The following is a 13,938-nucleotide window of genomic DNA, read 5'->3' on the forward strand; positions in this document are numbered from 1 at the left end:
GTGTTTGACTGTGTTCGAGGCCAAACCAGGCCAGAAAAGCTGCAGTAAGCAGGCGGTTGTTGGATTAAACGGAGCTGTCAGGGCCGCCTGGCTTTCAGTGGCGAGTCGGATCACCTGAGCACTGACGGCGGTGCTTTGTCCTGTCGTCTTTGTAAAAACCTAAAGAAGAAAAACACTCAAACTTGTCCTCCCTCTGCTCTGAGCTCCATCACTGAGTCTGGATGCTGCATTGAAAAGGGCTGCAGAGAGCGAGAGGCTATTGATTCATGTCATGCCACCGGCGCCACGAGGAAGAAACACCCCACAGAATTTTACGATTTTTTTTTGTGGTTATGGCGGCTGCAGAATGAGCTCAACATAGACATGCTGACACACTCTCATATCCTTTTACATAACCAGCGTGTAATCCCTCTGAGTTTGGGGAGTAACAACTGCTCAGTTTTGTTTGGAGTACTTGTGTTCATCCCTGAAAATCTGAAGGACAAAACATCCTCATTAGCCCAGCACTAAATGTTAGCTTCAGAGAAATATACAGAACCCTGGAGTACAGGATGTCGCGCATTTATGGATTTCATACCACTGTCGTCACACTAACCCTAACCCTAACCACACTGATAATAATGACCAGATGAGACTCAGAGGAGGAGGATTTCTGCTGTTCCAGCAGAGAGATTGTTTTTGAGGGATTCAAACCCTGGTTTCTTTCTGGACAGAAGTACTTTACAGCTTGTTTATTTAAACTACTGAAAATCTGCAACTAAAAAAATACAAGGAATCAATAATTTGTTATAATATTAACAATAATCCCATTATTAATTCCTTCAAATTGCTTATGGGAAGAAGAAAGTGAGTCAAGGCCTCAAACACTCTAATGACACTACAACTGGTTCTCAACTGTCCTAAATAATCCAGGGCGTGTGTGTGTGTGTGTGTGTGTGTGTGTGTGTGTGTGTGTGTGTGTGTGTGTGTGTGTGTGTGTGTGTGTGTGTGTGTGTGTGTGTGTGTGTGTGTGTGTGTGTGTGTGTGTGTGTGTGTGTGTGTGTGTGTGTGTGTGTGTGTGTGTGATGTGGGCAGATGGAGACGAGGTGTTTCCGGATCACGGCCTCCTCTCCCGTCCAGCTGCAGCATCACCACAAGCCACAACTGGACTGCCGATAAAATGAGGTCAAGCCACATGGATGATGGTCTGTCGTTTGTACAACAACCATGCCATTAAAAAAATTAATAAATATAAAATTAACACATTACCTGAGGACTGTTGGTTCTATAGTCAGAATTTAAGAAAACCTGGGACGCTGTGTGGGATTTCAATAGAAATACAATGTGTGCAGTGATTGTATAACACATTAGCTCATTTTACTTCAAGGAACATAAAGAGCAACGACTATGAAAACATAACATTGAGCTTCACTGAAAGGTCTTTGGAAATCAGAGATCAGTGGAGAGGCATGCAACCTATCTTACAGTCAATATATGAGATCATCCTGAAACTATGAATAGATTTTTTTTTAAATGTAAACTCAACAAAAAGGATGTTTATTGTTGTATTCATTATATTTACTCGCATTATTTTGATAATTTAATATTCATAATCATCATCATCATTGTCATCACACTATAAATCTTTAAATTAGAGAATAAAAACAGATTATAGCAACAAATTGTGATACATCGACAAAAAGAAATGCACAATTCGCTAATGAGAAAATAAATTAGGTCAAACATTAAGGAGAAATGACAAATAACTTGTAATTAGCACAAAGCAATAGCCATCACAGACTGTACTTCACACTCATATCCGATAACTTTCCAATAGTTTTCTAAGGATTTGCAATCAGCTGCATTTATTCCTCATGTTTGTTTGCGCTTTCTCTTCTAAATGAAACAACTCTGCCCCCTTATGGCGATGCAGGAAAATGCAACACTGATTCCAACAATTCGTCAGACGTCCTAAACGTCTTCAAATCAGTTTAAATTAATATTTTCTTTATTTAAATTATACAAACTCCATACAGAAACCAACTGAAACCTTTTCACTGTGACGTGATGCTCGAAACCACAGCTCTTCTTTGGGAGCGTAACAGCTCCTTCAAGAAGCTGCGAACTGGTAAGTTACTGGTTGGAAGAGCTTTATTTCCAGTTCATGTGAAGAGAAGTCAAGAAAATCTGCAGATCACTGATTAACCACCACTCATCGAACTCAACACCTCGATGAAATTATGCTTGTGTAGTGAATATCATTGAGCGATGTCATTTCTACACACAAGAGAAAAACACTTTGCTGCAGCTGGTTTATATATTTTCAAAAGGAATAGATGATAATGTGTTGTTTGCCGTAAACAGTTTATAATAGTCCAGTTGACAACTTGAGGCCTTCAATCGTGCCTTCAACTCTTCCACATCTACATCAGTCCGCCCCCAGGAGGCCAAGAGGAGAAATTGTAGCACCGTTCTGATAACGGAAGTCAATCTGACCTTTCAGAATAACATCGAGATGTTGTCTCTTACACTTGCATGCAATTTCCATTGCGATTTGATTTAAACTGATTTATTTTGCTTCATTTACTTTGGCATTTCTAATGGGTCAGAGACCCCTTCATTTTCACAATGTTATTTTAACTATCAGAAGAATTTAGCCTATGCTTATGAAAACATTTAATTATCATTATTTGAATTTGGTTTGTTTTTATTGTGTTACCAAATATGTCTCCCTTGACAAGATTTGGTTGATTTTGGTTAGAAGAAAATAAAACTGTAAGTTCAAATTAACAATTGAAATAAGCTATGTTTCACTAATTCACTAAATTTCATGTCACAGACATTTCTATTTTTTTTTCTTGCAAAATGCAATCCGGTCGTTTTGTAGTGTTTATATTACCATCGATATTATTAACATAACATTAACAAAATGAAAATAATTTGATGAATTAGGTAGGACGTTTAACAAAGCAGATACATTCAGGATTTTCACATTTATTTTATTTATTTTCATTACGTTTTTGTGTTTTGTGGCATTTAAGAAAGTGGGATTTGAAATGCATTTGGTCAGTACAGGCAGTTGGAAGGTCTTCTTATATTGAAAGTATACACCGGAAGTGTGTTTGTTTATCTGCACATTGACTTCCGGTGTGTCGTTACGAGCAATGCCACTCTTTGTTAAGTAAAGTGAGAATAAATCTCCACCTGGGACTATATTTTCTGGACTAACCGCTGTTTTTCACGCTTCCGGTGCTTCGGGGCGGTTACCAGCAGAAGTAACTGCTCGTAGTTTCCCAGCGGAGCTACTTTTTGTCGGTGGCTAGCTGCGTTAGCTGCCGCGGCTCGGCACGATGTCGCTTCACGGGAAGAGAAAAGAGATCTACAAGTACGAAGCTCCATGGACGGTATACGCCATGAACTGGAGCGTCCGCCCGGACAAACGCTTTCGGCTGGCGCTGGGGAGCTTCGTAGAGGAGTACAACAACAAGGTGAGCGCCGCAGCTCGGTCCATTCAACTGCTAAATCTAGTGTTACGGATTAGCTGGTTACACTGTTAACTGGTGATCCTACTTCCTTCTACGTCTGTTGACGCCGCGAGTGATGGCAGATATTGAATGAACCGACTCAAAAAAGGTACAACACTTAGAAACTTTTATGTAAATGCGGTTGAATGGCGTTCGCCAGGTCATTTACGTGTTTCTGTCAGATTTTTAACATCTCCTGTCATAAGCAACAACAAGGGACGTCAAAGGAAGTCCATCACCAGTTAACTGGTACACCAGTAAATCCGTAACACTGGCTAGCGAGGAGCTACGAAAGCTAACTGGAACAACAAGATGTAACGTCAAAATGACGTTTCCATCGTGCTTGTATCAAGACATCCAACTGCTTTGCTTTAATGGTTTGGTCCTTGTTATAGTCCCCAGCAGCTCCATATTTAGCCCGTGCTATTTCTGAGCCTGACCTGGTTGTAAACATTCCGTTAAACGGCGCAGCTTTCCCCGCCTGTGCAGGTTCAGCTGGTCGGACTGGAGGAGGAGAGCTCGGAGTTCGTCTGCAGGAACACCTTCGACCACCCGTACCCCACCACCAAGATCATGTGGATCCCAGACACCAAGGGGGTGTACCCGGACCTGTTGGCCACCAGCGGGGACTACTTGCGCATTTGGAGGGTAACAAGCACACCTCCACCCCATGGCTGCTGCAGCAGCAGATTGTGTGTGTTTAGTTAACATGTGTACATACATAAGTCCTGGGTAGTTATTAAAGCGCCAAGTTTTGCTAAAGTGACACAGAGCTGTAAATAGGAAAAGGACAGCACCGCGTTGCACTCAAAACTTTACAAAATGTCCTTATTTAATCAATTTGCAATGTCAATAATTCAAAGCACATTTGAGTTCAGATGGTTGAAAGCCAGGGAGAAAAAGTATGTTTTAAAAGTGGATAAAGATGATGATGTGTAATGGCTGCTTGTTCCACATTGTCGGGGCAGCAATTGCATAACAAATTAAGTTATATGGTAGTCCAAAGCCACAATCTGATTACTGATTTGGGCTCTTTTTTTGCAGTTTGGTTCAGTAGGATAGCGTCTTATTTGGTTCCTCGTGTTACGCTGAGTTCTGTCACAATCTATTCCTTTAATCTTCCTCCCATGTTTCTGTGCGTGCACTGTCCTGCTGCTGTAAATCATCATCATGTAACTTCTACTCTAAGGCCTTGTTTACACAGCAATGTATTCGGGTGAATACGCAACATGACAACAGTGCTCAAAGCCACTGAAAAACCTTTGAAAACACTCCGTCTCCGTCTCTCTGCTAACAGAGGAAAGCTCAACTTTCTGGAAACAATTTGGCATGTACACTGCAGAAACACTGCTGCTGCATATATGCATTACAGTGTATTGTTCTCTATGTGCATGTGTGTGCTTTCATTCCGAAAACAACCAACAGCTCCAACTCGTGGACCAAAATCAACATTAACTGCATCCTTTTTAGTGTTTCTACTGTTTCCATGTAAATGGACATCTTTTTCAAAATGTTGTTGTGCAAACTGAAACTTTTCTGAAACAAAAATGAAAAATGATATGTTCTCACTTGTATAAAGTTTAAAAACAATGTGCAAAAAGACTGCAGATCCATGTTCTTTAGTCTGATAATAACCTCTGTCACAGTCTTGTGATGAACCGCCGTTTGTGGCTGCACTGAAACTACTGACATGAAAACTGCATGTATACAGTGATTCATTCGGCTTCAGCATTAATGCAAACTGTTAATGCAATCTCTAGTTTGTGTATTTCCTGGTTTCTGAATTCAGTGTTTCTTCCCTTGCTCTCGTCTCGCAGGTCAGCGACACAGAAACGCGTCTCGAATGTTTGCTGAATAACAACAAGAACTCTGACTTCTGCGCCCCCCTCACCTCCTTCGACTGGAATGAAGTGGATCCGAATCTGCTGGGTAAGAAATCAAACCGTGATGAACGGACTAAGAGGCAGCTGTGTGTGTGCACGTGCATGTGTGTGGAAAGTGGAGCTGTGCCCAAACACCTCTGGCAACACAACACACACGAGCTCGTGTGTGAAGCTTTACGATATAAGTAATGTGTTGTTTCTTCTTTCTCTGCAGGCACTTCAAGCATCGACACCACCTGCACTATCTGGGGTCTGGAGACCGGTCAGGTGTTGGGACGCGTCAACCTGGTGTCTGGACATGTGAAGACGCAGCTGATCGCTCACGACAAAGAGGTGTGTGTGTGTTTGTATCTTCTTTTTGTAAAGCAGATCTGTTGGCATATACCTGCGTTGTGGACAGTCACTGTGAGCCACTTCCATTCCACCCGTGCAGGTGTACGACATCGCGTTCAGCAGAGCAGGAGGAGGCAGAGACATGTTCGCCTCTGTGGGAGCCGACGGCTCCGTGCGCATGTTCGACCTCCGACACCTGGAGCACAGCACCATCATCTACGAAGACCCGCAGCACCACCCGCTGCTCCGCCTCTGCTGGAACAAGCAGGACCCCAACTACTTGGCCACCATGGCCATGGACGGCATGGAGGTCAGTCTGGAGCAGGAAAAAATGTCCACTGATCGGTTTGATGTGCCCATTTCACCTGCTGATGGTCACTTTTGCTTCATTCGTGACTTTAATAAAGGTCAAACTTGAGTGTTTCAGGCTGTAAACCATCCTTGTCTGTAGTAAAAGCCGAGCTGTCGCCCAGCCTTTGATTCAGATTCGTTTTGTTTTTCCACAGGTGGTCATCCTGGATGTGCGTGTGCCGTGCACTCCGGTCGCCCGGCTGAACAACCACCGTGCCTGTGTCAACGGCATCGCCTGGGCCCCTCACTCGTCCTGTCACATCTGCACTGCAGGTGAGCTCAGCAGTATAATCCTCATTATAATCCCACATGAGCCCCTGGAGGTCCAGTGTTTTAAGAGTTCTGTCATGTTTACACACCGATTCGCTAAAAGGTGCAAAAACATCAAGCAAGGCTAAAAGTACCAAATTAACCTAAATCAGGGCCAAAAAAGACTTTTCACCCTTGTCGGGAAAATAGCAGGAAGAAATGTAAACTTATTTATTCCTCACCTTAACTTTGAATGTGAATGCTAACCATCTTGTACTTTTCAAAACTTCTATATAGAAAGAAAATCAAACCTGAGAAAATACAAGCAATACAAAACAATTGAAAACCATATTGGCATGTTAGAAATCATTTTTGGATTGTTTCAATCTTGTATTGTTTGTTTATTTGGATGAAATCTGAAAGTATTATTTGACACGCCTGGTAGACGGTTAAGCAGCGTTCGCATTGAACGCAGTGGAAAGTGAAGTGAGCTCGTCGCATTAGCTCCTCTGTGATATGAAGCCAGACAGCGAGTGAGTTCGGCTCTGCTTCCTTCACCACCTCTCCCCTCTTCCCCCCCCAGCTGACGACCACCAGGCTCTGATCTGGGACATCCAGCAGATGCCGCGAGCCATCGAGGATCCCATCCTGGCCTACACCGCCGAGGGCGAGATCAACAACGTGCAGTGGGCGTCCACGCAGCCCGACTGGATCGCCATCTGCTACAACAACTGCCTGGAGATCCTGCGTGTCTAAAGCCACGAGACGCCCTCTCACACCTGGACTTATTACCTTCTTCTCTTCGTGTGTGTGTGTGTGTGTGTGTGTGAGCGTGTGCGTGTGTGAGTCCTCCCTCCACTTTGAGGACGAGGTCACGAGTGAAGTTGTCGAGCGTGGACGGGGCACGACGCGTCTGCTCCACAATAACCTGGTTTACACTCTTGTTTTCCACGACTTTATACTCCACTTTTTGTCTCCGCTCTTTATTTATTTTCGGCCGCGAGGCGTCGCTGAAGTGTGCGTAAGTGCGATTTTAATTTTCTAGTCGTTGGTGTGATTTCAGCCAGCTGTGAGATTCCCATGAAGGATTTAGACGTTGTACATTTCATCGGTTTTCCTTTGCCGCGGCTGTAGGACGACGACCTCTCAGTTTCAAAGTGGCGAAGGCTTGTGGGTTCGTACCATCAAAGGATCGGTATATTCTAGTCTTGTTTACCTCCGTGGCAGTTTGAGACGCCGACGTCTCGGATGCCCTTCTCTCCACATGACGTGCGCTTTGAAAAAAAAACCTGTAAAATACCCTGAGACGTGGTTTCTGCAGCAGTGTTTGTCACCACGTGGTTTGTTTTGTAGGTTGACATGCAGGCGGCCGTGTACAGCAAATCTACCAGAGCGACGTGGTTTCAGCCTTCCAGCTCTCCGATTCTCCTCCTGTCGGTTTTTTAATGTAGAGGCTGCGCTAGACTGAGTCGTGAAACGGGAGGAAACAACTTCCTGTCTTTGTCGCCTCCTATTTCTTTTTTTTTTAGTTCTCCTTTTTCTTTTGTTTTCCAATAACTAAAGGGTCATGTCCTTGTAGCATGCCATTACAAGGCAAAATGTACATACATATAAATATATCAACTTATGATGTTGGTAAGCCAAGTGTTCATGTTGTAGCTTTTTTCATAAAGTTTATTATTGAATTTGCTCTAATAAATTGTACTCCTCCATGTCGTAGAAACCCCCCCAGTATTGTGTGTGTCTTTCTTTCATGAAATGATGGTTGTTTGGATGGCTGTTTTTAAAACCACATAAAGCTTCTTCAGCTTCCCCACATGATGGCTTCTTGTCCTCAACTTGTCTTGACAATCTGAAATGCGACCATTGGAAAAGCAGTGAAGCAGCAGTCAATCTACATCAGAGTCACAAAACAGACTCAGAAACTGCTGCTAATCAATTTAATCTCTTAATTCTGGCTTTGGACAACTGGAAATGGCAGATATACATAGAAAATTTAAATTTTCCTTGATATGATGTGATATCCATCTTCTATACATCTACTCCTGGTCAGGGTCAAACAGAGAGACAACCAAATACTCACACCGAGAACACATTTAGGGTCACTAAATAACCTCACATGCATGCGTTTGGACTGTGAGGAAACCCTCAAGTACACAGTGAGACCATATAAACCCGTCTGGTATTCATATCAGAAATGTTATTGTCATAATGATAAAACAATTTTAAACCCAAAAAATGTTTTATTGGTGCAGTCAGACTTCTTCAAGCAGCAGATACTTAGGAAGAAGATCAAATTTGTATAAGACTAGTATAACATTAATCTTAGGTTGCATAGAATGAATCTAGGTTGCATAGAATGTTCAGCAGGATGAACCATAGAGGGCGCTCTCTGAGGCCAGTCACTGGGTCACAACAAAGTTCAAGGCTGTTAACTCAACAGTGTTTGTCACACCTGGCGGTTTACTCCATCTTTGAAAGCCTTTTTTAAGTGTAACCCTCTGATGCATGAATTATGGAAGCCTTGACCGTTTATTTATAAAGTGTCTTTATTCTTCTCAGGACATGAAAAAATCTTGTTAAACTTTTTATTTTTTAATTTCACAAATTTAAGAGGCCTGAACATTCAACATAAAACATTATGAACTTATGTCAATCTTACACCTGAATGGCTCAAAAATCTCTATTTAAGATGCAGGACTGCATAACTGTTCATCACGCCTCAACTGCAGGAAGTTGTGTGACTTACCTGTTGTTGTAATTATACATCTTCTTTGAGAGTAAGGGGTTCATAAACATCTCTCTACACAAAGACCATGTAGGGGGCACCCAGAATTGAACTGGGGACCTGTTGATCTGCAGTCAAATGCTCTGCCACTGAGCTACACCCCCTCCATCTACACTTTGTTTGGTGTCCATATTTGTTACTGTGTATTTCAGGACCGTATGAACAATAGCACAATGTGTAAGATAAAGAGAATAACACTAAGGAGAAGGATGTTTACTTTGGCAGATAACCAAACAAGCAACAATTGAATGGTGAAGTGAAAGAAAAAGCCGCTTCTTCTGGATGATCATGATTCCACCAAAGCTGGACAAAAATGAAGAAGGTTATTCAAACCCACCACCGAAACCATTATAACACTTGGCCTACAAAACAAGTAAAGTTTGTACCACTGTGGAGGGGTACTGGCAGACAGATGGAATATCCAGATCACCTTTTCCATGCATTATCTGAAACTAGCAGTCTATTTGATTGTTGAATGACAGGTCTGGATTACATCTAATGCTCATTTGAGAAGAAAGGGGGCACCCAGAATTGAACTGGGGACCTGTTGATCTGCAGTCAAATGCTCTGCCACTGAGCTACACCCCCATTGTATTAAGCTGTGCCAGCCAGCTCTGAGAGCGCCGGAGCTGCTCGTCAATGGTTTAAGCAAAGCAATGGTTTAATGCATGAATTATGGAAGCCTTGACCGTTTATTTATAAAGTGTCTTTATTCTTCTCAGGACATGAAAAAATCTTGTTAAACTTTTTATTTTTTAATTTCACAAATTTAAGAGGCCTGAACATTCAACATAAAACATTATGAACTTATGTCAATCTTACACCTGAATGGCTCAAAAATCTCTATTTAAGATGCAGGACTGCATAACTGTTCATCACGCCTCAACTGCAGGAAGTTGTGTGACTTACCTGTTGTTGTAATTATACATACTGTGTATTTCAGGACCGTATGAACAATAGCACAATGTGTAAGATAAAGAGAATAACACTAAGGAGAAGGATGTTTACTTTGGCAGATAACCAAACAAGCAACAATTGAATGGTGAAGTGAAAGAAAAAGCCGCTTCTTCTGGATGATCATGATTCCACCAAAGCTGGACAAAAATGAAGAAGGTTATTCAAACCCACCACCGAAACCATTATAACACTTGGCCTACAAAACAAGTAAAGTTTGTACCACTGTGGAGGGGTACTGGCAGACAGATGGAATATCCAGATCACCTTTTCCATGCACTATCTGAAACTAGCAGTCTATTTGATTGTTGAATGACAGGTCTGGATTACATCTAATGCTCATTTGAGAAGAAAGGGGGCACCCAGAATTGAACTGGGGACCTGTTGATCTGCAGTCAAATGCTCTGCCACTGAGCTACACCCCCATTGTATTAAGCTGTGCCAGCCAGCTCTGAGAGCGCCGGAGCTGCTCGTCAATGGTTTAAGCAAAGTTCCAAACTCCACAGGTCCGGGAACTGGAATCGTACCTGGAGAGGCCAATGTTTTGTTTCTTTAACCCAAAAGAGGGGGCACTCGGATTTGAACCGGGGACCTCTTGATCTGCAGTCAAATGCTCTACCACTGAGCTATACCCCCTGCTGATTCACTGTCCCAGAGTGGATCATTTTCTTTGTGTGCTTGTATGATTCATGCTTGCTCTCCTCAGCTCCTCCCTCTGTGTGCTGCCAGATGGAAACTTTCACTCACGTTGAAAATGAAGGCAGAAACAGATAAATGGATGAAGGTCACTCCACAGTGGCTAAAGTGGGGATACAATTCTTATCAAGCCAAAGGTATGGCTTATTTAAAAACTGTTTCAGTGACCGTATTTCATTACTTCTTAATTTCTTCGCGTTTCTTGCAAAATAGGCAAAATACACCAGTATATGTGCAATTAAGTAGTTTGCTTTAAAATATGGTGCTCGTACCTACTCATCCCTACTCGTCCAGGAGTTTGTCTAACTCTGCAGTTAAATAGTGCCTTCGCTGAAATTGTTTTGAGTCTGAAGGACATTGTAGGACAGCAAAAGTAGCACACGGGTTTCAAAAGTAGTGACACAGGTCATCCTTGAACACAGACTGCAACATCACACATCATTCTTTATGAGACAAAACAAGAAATCTCCACGACCTTGTTTTTCTTTCGATGGTATTGCCAACAACTGATTCATGACAGAATAAGGGGGCATCTGGATGTGACACCAGGACCTGTTGAACTAAAATGGATGACTGAGTTTTACACAAACGAGAGCCTGTGTGAAGAGAGGGGGCACCCAGAACTGAACTGGGGGCCTCTTGATCTGCAGTCAAATGCTCTGCCACTGAGCTACACCCCCTTCACACACAGTATAAACATAACTTCAGCGCACACACACATTGAACAATTCTGACCAGAAGATAAACAACTTTAACTAAGAGCGAGTTATGATATGATGCTATAATGAGCGATCGATGAGCATCTCCTTTCAAATGCACATGGCACCACGAGAAGAAGTAGCCCTTCCTCTCGTGGTGCCATGTGCCAGAGGAGAGCTGCCTAATTGTGGGAAGGTCAAAGGGAGGGCCAACCTTGATTGGGATTGGTTAATCCCGCCCAATGGCACACTATGAGGTTTGATCTCTGATTTGCTCATTGGAGCAAACACTTTGTAAAAATTGAAACAAGGCACAGAGAGAGAGCGACAGACTTTTCAATCTACATTGACACAAGATAACCAGTTAATCTCCTTCCAGCAACCACTCCCATTGGCCCTACTGAGCCAGCTCTCTAAGAGCCAGAGAGAATGCAAGTGAGTGGTCTGAGTCAGATGCAACCGTCCATCCTTCACTGAGGACTGGCCCAGTGAGCTGGAGTCACTACCTGTTTTTTTTTTAACCCAAAAGAGGGGGCACCCGGATTTGAACCGGGGACCTCTTGATCTGCAGTCAAATGCTCTACCACTGAGCTATACCCCCTGCTGATTCTCTAATTCAGAGTGGATCATTTTCTTTGTGTGCTGGCAAAGGTGTTGCATGATGTGTGTTCTCCTGACCTCCGCCCTCTGCTGTGCTGCCAGATGGAAACTTTCCCTCACATGAAGGCAAAAAGGGGGAAAGGCGAAAATGAAGGCAGAAACAGAAAAGAAATGGATGAAGCATGATTACAACAGTAGATAATCAAGAAATGGTCAAGTGAAGAAAAAGATTGTGGTCCATCATGAACACTGAGTGCTCCAGCTTCTGCTGGTTGATGATGACTTGGCCAAGTTGTAATTCTTCTTTACAATGAAAGGGGGCACCCAGAGTTGAACTGGGGACCGCTTGATCTGCAGTCAAACGCTCTGCCACTGAGCTACACCCCCACATAGACAAGGAATAGTTTCCAGGGGTGTCGAACTCAGATCCTCGAGGGCCAAGGCTCTGCACGTTTTCCACGTCTCCCTCCACTGAACGTCCTGATGGTTCATCACCACTTTCAGCACAAAGTCAGTTAACCAGCTGCTCATTGCAATCAGCTGTGTTGAAGCAGGGAGACGTGTAAAATGTGCAGGACTGGAGTTCCACACACCTGGTCTGGACAGACCCAGAAGGGTCAATAATAAAGGACTGAACCTAAAGCATCTGCTGGGAGTGTTTTAGTGAAAAGGTTTTGAAGGACCTAATGGACAATCAAAACATGTAACTTAGAAAATGAAAGACTTTTGGACTCCATCTGTATCTCTGCAGTATGGCTTTAATCTAAAAAAAAAAAACAACAACAAAAAAAAACCCAAAACAAAACATAAATAACAGGAGATTGTGCTTCAATATACAGAAATGTAAATGTTTATAAAGTCATTGCATTCACCTTGTGGTTGGAACTGAAGTCGTCTGAGACGTCGTTTCCAACCACTTCACGTCACACTGCTGATGTTGAACAACCTCATACAGTTTGTTTTGATTTCCTCTTTCACACGTTGAGGCCAAGCGTGGCCGTCTGTCCACTTTGAGTGTGAATAATCCAAGAGAGTGAGTCCTCCGTCGGTTGGCACGTTCAGGGAAACCATGTGTGAATTCACAAGACCACCACGTTGGGAGAAACAGCAGAAGTGGTCAACAGAGAGACGGAGATACGAGAAACGGTCACCAGGAAGAAAACAAAACTGAGAGATTTACGTGTGAATGCACAAGAAATTCTGACTTTTTTTGTGTGTGTACATTGAAATACTTTCTCACTTCCAGGGATAACTCCACCCTCCAGGGTTATTTTGTACCTTCTGATATCTTCAACAATCACCACAATAACATTTAAATTCAAGCACTCCTGGTTGTTAGGTTTTCTAATTGCTCTATCCATATTTTAACCAACCACTTTCCTAGATTATGAAAATAAATTCAACCTCAAATCAATACATTTACTTAAGCTTAAAATGCCACTCTTATACTCAGTGAACGTAGATAATCCTTCAGGTGTGAAACCTTTTCGGGTCGTTTGGCTTCGTTTCCAGTGACCATCTGACACAGTGGTTCCCACGTATCTTTTATCACGGTGACTTTCATCTAAAAAACTACCAAGTCCCAGGAGAATATGGACTGGGCGTCATGACACTCTGGAGGCCTCCATTGTCGTTATTGTCCATCTACTTGTGCATCGTTTTCAAATGAGAAGCACAAAAACGATGCATTTTCACTTAATACATTGTGTAAATGGGGCCTGAGTACACGGAGTTTAAAATGTTGAGCGCCTCAAACCTCAAGAATGTGACCTTAAAAAAATGGTTTCATTACATGAGTCACTGTCAAAGTTCCTAATTAGGTATTGACAGTTTGCAGTTAAAAGCAGTAACAATTCAATGAAGTGTCTCTTCACTGGACATTC

General features: G+C 42.7%; 1 protein-coding gene across 2 annotated transcripts; it reads left to right on the top strand.

The window, feature by feature from the left end:
• Positions 1-3,116: 3,116 nt before the first annotated feature.
• dcaf7 (ddb1 and cul4 associated factor 7) lies at positions 3,117-8,046 on the top strand. 2 transcript variants are annotated; one of them, XM_080511804.1, is made up of 7 exons: positions 3,117-3,467; positions 3,993-4,151; positions 5,321-5,432; positions 5,601-5,719; positions 5,820-6,029; positions 6,226-6,343; positions 6,903-8,046. In XM_080511804.1, exons 1-7 carry the CDS (start codon positions 3,330-3,332, stop codon positions 7,073-7,075), a joined length of 1,029 nt encoding a protein of 342 aa, XP_080367930.1. In that variant the 5' UTR covers positions 3,117-3,329; the 3' UTR covers positions 7,076-8,046. The 2 variants fall into 2 exon arrangements, with proteins under 2 accessions (XP_080367930.1, XP_080367929.1); XM_080511803.1 differs by having other exon boundaries at positions 6,917-8,046.
• The last annotated feature ends 5,892 nt before the right edge of the window (positions 8,047-13,938 follow it).

Source organism: Blennius ocellaris (assembly GCF_963422515.1).
Source record: "Blennius ocellaris genome assembly, chromosome: 16".
NCBI lineage: Eukaryota > Metazoa > Chordata > Actinopteri > Blenniiformes > Blenniidae > Blennius > Blennius ocellaris.